Raw genomic sequence first — 4,261 nt, 5'->3', positions numbered from 1 at the left:
AAAACAATTATGTCAACACATCGCTATGAGGATTGACCCCCCCGGCACCAGGGCGAGACTCTATTTTTGAGACATGTCTCTCTGTCTAAGTGTCTTCCATTGTCTCCGCAGGACGTCCCACGGCTTGTCCCTAGCTTTGACGGCCATGTCCTTCCCTAGTTCCTCATTAATTAAATCCGGAAAGTCTTTAGGGGAGGGTGTTTGCACCCCCCCCCCATATGTGCAAACAGAGAGGACATACTGGCAGAAATGAACTACAACTTCTTCTTCTGCGTTTTGTGGCGGGTTACAACCATAAAATGACGTAAAACTTAATCACCTCATTTATTCAGCAGATAAGGTTTCAATCAGCGTTTATCACAGAAGAAGAAAATCATAAAGAGATAACCTGATGAGACCTTTGAGTGGATAATCATGAAATTCCATCGGATTTTACTGTTTCCAGAAGCATTTTTCATTCTATATCACTTAATTCAGATAAAAACGTTGGCTGGAGACAGTAGCTGTTATCGTTGAGTGTTCACCGCGGTCTGCTCTCTCTTCAGGCCGACACGACGCATCCGCTGACCAAACACAGGAAGATAGCGTCGTCCTTCAGAGACTCCTCCCTCTTCGACATTTTCACGCTTTCCTGCAACCTCCTCAAACAGGTACGTCTGTTTATTACTGAGAATATCAAACAAAGAGGAAATCAGACAGTCAGGTGTTAAAAATATTCTCAATAACTCATCCTGGAAGTTTTTTGCCAGCTCTATTTAGAATGTAGGATATAGATAAACCACACAAGCGTGCACATATAAAAATGTACACCCTACACACACACATACACACACACTAACACACATATATATATATATATATATATACACACACACACACACACACACACACTGTGGGGCTTGAAGGTTTGGGCACCCCACGTAAACCTTTGTATTAAAGAGCATCAAGAAGCCAAGAAAAGATGGAAAAATCTCCAAAAGGCATCAAATGACAGATTAGACAATCGTATAATATGTCACAAAAAGTTAGATTTTATTTCATCATTTACACTTTTAAAACAACAGAAAACTAAAAAATGACGTCTGCAACAGTTTGGCCCCCCTGCAGAGTTAATACCTTGAACCCCCCCCCCCCCCCCCCCCCCCCCCCCCCCCTTGTAGCCAGTCAAGAGTCTTTAATTCTTGTTGGAGGTATCTTCGCCCATTCTTCCTTTCAAAAGTCTTCCAGTTCTTTGAGGTTTCTGCTCCTTTTAAGGTCTATCCATAGATTTACATTATGTTGAGGTCAGGAGATCGTGAAGGCCATGGCAAAACCTTCAGTTTACGTCTCTTGATGTAATCCAGCATGGATTTTGAGGTGTGTTTAGGATCGTTATCCATTTGTAAAAGCCATGGGGGGAGCATGCTAGAAACTCTGCATGGGGCCCAAACTTTTGCAGACGGCATTTTCATTTCTGTTATTTTGAAAGTGTAAATGATGAAAGAAAATCTAACTTTTTGTGACATATTACACAAATGTCTAATCTGTCATTTGATGTCTTTTTGGAGATTTTTCCATCTTTTCTTGGCTCCTTTATGCTCTTTAATACACATTTTTACTTGGGCTGCCCAAACTTTCGAGCCCCACTGTATATTTGTTTGTACCAAATTATATTAACTTTTCTTTGTTTTCTCCCTTTCTCTTTCTCTTTCTAAAGACAAAACAAAGTGAACAAACAGTAACGATTGTGAGCAGTTCTTACAAATACACCAAGAATGATAAAACATACCAAGTTACAGGGTATTAGAGAAGACTTTAAAGGGGTGTGTGTTGGTGTGGGTGTGTGTGTGTAGGTGTGGGTGTGTTGGTCTGTGTGTGTGTGTGTGTGTCTGTGTGGGTGGGTGTGTGTGTGTTGGTCTGTGTGTGTGGGTGTGTGTGTGTGTTGGTCTGTGTGTGGGTGTGCGTGTGTGTGTGTCAGCTCTAGCCACTGAAAAGAAAAGAGGAGAAATCAGACCAATCACAACAGCTGATCAGTCTGACGTCATGCTGCCTGAGCTCATTAATATTCATGAACTGGGTAAAGGATGCTGATAGCCAGGCTCTCATTGGCTAGCAATTGGTCTATTAACATATTTATCATACTTTTTAAGCAGTTGTACATTCTCAACTGTATATATTCAAATATTAGTTATTGTATTTTATCCTATTGCTTCATGTATGCATTGTATTTGGGGATGAATAAAGTATTTCAGATTCTGAACTTAAATGCACTTAAATCAGCCAGAATATGAGAGGCGTGAGAAGTTGTTCTGATGCTGTGTTTTGTTCCCAGGCTTCGGGGAAGAACCTGAACCTGAACGATGAGTCCCAGCACGGCCTGCTGATGCAGCTCCTCAAACTCAGCTACAATTGCCTCAACTACGACTTCATAGGAACCTCCACAGACGAGTCGTCGGACGACCTCTGCACCGTGCAGATCCCCACGTCATGGAGATCAGGTAGCTGCAGCCTGAAAGATACGCCATGGCTACATGCAATCAGCCAATCAGAGGTCCTCTCCCATTCCCTCTAACAACCAATCAGAGGTCCTCTCCCATTCCCACCCAGTTTAAACTTGCAGCTCTACTGCAAATCTAATCCAAACTTTACTTACGTGACGAACGCTCCTCAACTTCTAACATGTTATAGTGCTCACTAGCTGCTAGCATAGCACGCCCTCATACTCTGCTCCTGACTGGCTAGTAGTCCTTACCTAGCTTCTGAGCATGTGCGACTCCCAACAAAGATAGTAAAGCAGTGCGATACATCACTCTGGAGCTAACACAGAGAGCTCAACACACAGGGTCAAAAGAGGAGCTGCAGCAATCGGAAGTACTACAAAAATATGTTTTTTTTATCGAGATTAAACCAAATTAACCTATTCTGGTCCAACCTCTAAATACAGATATATGAGTCTGAATATTAGCATAATATGAGCACTTTAATAAAGGTTTTTAACGTGGGGAAACCTGAACCAACCAATGGAGTCTCGCTACTCCGGAGCCCTGATTTCAACATTTGAAGCTTGTTTTATTTATTTGTTTTATTTCTGTCTTTCAGCATTTCTCGATTCCTCGACGCTGCAGCTCTTTTTCAATTTATACCATTCCATCCCTCCGTCCCTGTCCCCTCTGGTGAGTAAGATCTTCAGAGCATTTGCTTTCAGTTTAAAAAAAATAAGCAGCTGAGAGCGTCTTTTGTTGCTAAAACAACAGCTGAAAAAGCGCTCTGGACTCTCTGTGATGTAAGGAGACGGCGGTCTGGGACCGGTGTGTGTTTGTGTGTGCAGGTCTTGTCGTGTCTAGTCCAGATAGCCTCCGTCCGGAGGTCTCTCTTCAACAACGCAGAACGAGCAAAGTTCCTCTCACATTTGGTGGACGGAGTGAAGAGGATACTAGCGAACCCACAGGTAGGTCTCACACACACACACACACACACACACACACACATACGGGTCCTGCTCTGGGTTTCTTGTCACCGTCTGCAGGGGTCAATAATAAGAGTTTCCCCATGGCCCGGGTAAAGTAAATGGAACTGTCACTACCCAATGTGAGTCGAGTGCGAGTCGAGACCGGATGTGAGTCGAGACTCTCACTGGACTCACGCACTCAAAATTGAATCGGTCTACTGGCTACCTGATGTGAGTCTAGTTTACCGCATAACATCGCCAGGGGATTTGGCTGCAAGCACTGTGTCATACTGAAATTTGTGAAATCCATAAATATTCTCAGTACTAATCAACCCATTTGTCTTGTACATGTGGTCTGTGGGGACCTAAATTGGGAAAAGAAAGATTTTAGATCAGTTAGGAGGCAGCAGGTACAATTTTTATAGAGAAAACCACCGGTTATGGGCTACAGTCTCATCCCCCCCCCCCCCCCCCCCCCCCCCCCCCCCCCCCCCCCCCCCACCACCACCACCACCACCTCACTGAAGGGGGGCTCCATGCATGTTTATTTCAAAAACAGCAGGAAATCGTACTGCACCTCATTTAAAGGTTAAAGGGAGATGTCCCCGTTTGCTTAGTGACGCATGCTCAACTCACACCTGCCCTCAGACCTGTAATCACACCTGCACTCACACCTGCACTCACACCTGCACTCGACTCACGTTGGGTAGTGACCGTGACAACCCACTTCCCCGTTGGGGCGTCATGGCATCATGACATCATCATTGGAGAATACGTGTTGAATGATTTGATTTCAATGTGCCGTTGGCCAATCAGAGTGGAGTTGGTGGTTGT

General features: G+C 44.2%; 1 protein-coding gene across 1 annotated transcript; it reads left to right on the top strand.

Annotated features, from left to right (window-relative positions):
• Positions 1-503: 503 nt before the first annotated feature.
• Positions 504-3,427, top strand: LOC117940072 (exportin-7-like; the record flags this gene model as incomplete). The annotated part of the gene is made up of 5 exons (XM_034865470.1): positions 504-650; positions 1,697-1,726; positions 2,312-2,477; positions 3,079-3,152; positions 3,308-3,427. Coding segments are annotated over 5 exons (537 nt in total), but the record flags the coding sequence as incomplete, so codon positions are not given.
• Between the last annotated feature and the right edge of the window lie 834 nt (positions 3,428-4,261).

The sequence above is a fragment of the Etheostoma cragini genome, unplaced genomic scaffold (assembly GCF_013103735.1).
Source record: "Etheostoma cragini isolate CJK2018 unplaced genomic scaffold, CSU_Ecrag_1.0 ScbMSFa_1617, whole genome shotgun sequence".
In the NCBI taxonomy this organism is placed as follows: Eukaryota; Metazoa; Chordata; class Actinopteri; order Perciformes; family Percidae; genus Etheostoma; species Etheostoma cragini.
This window is presented reverse-complemented; position numbering and strand designations above follow the sequence as displayed.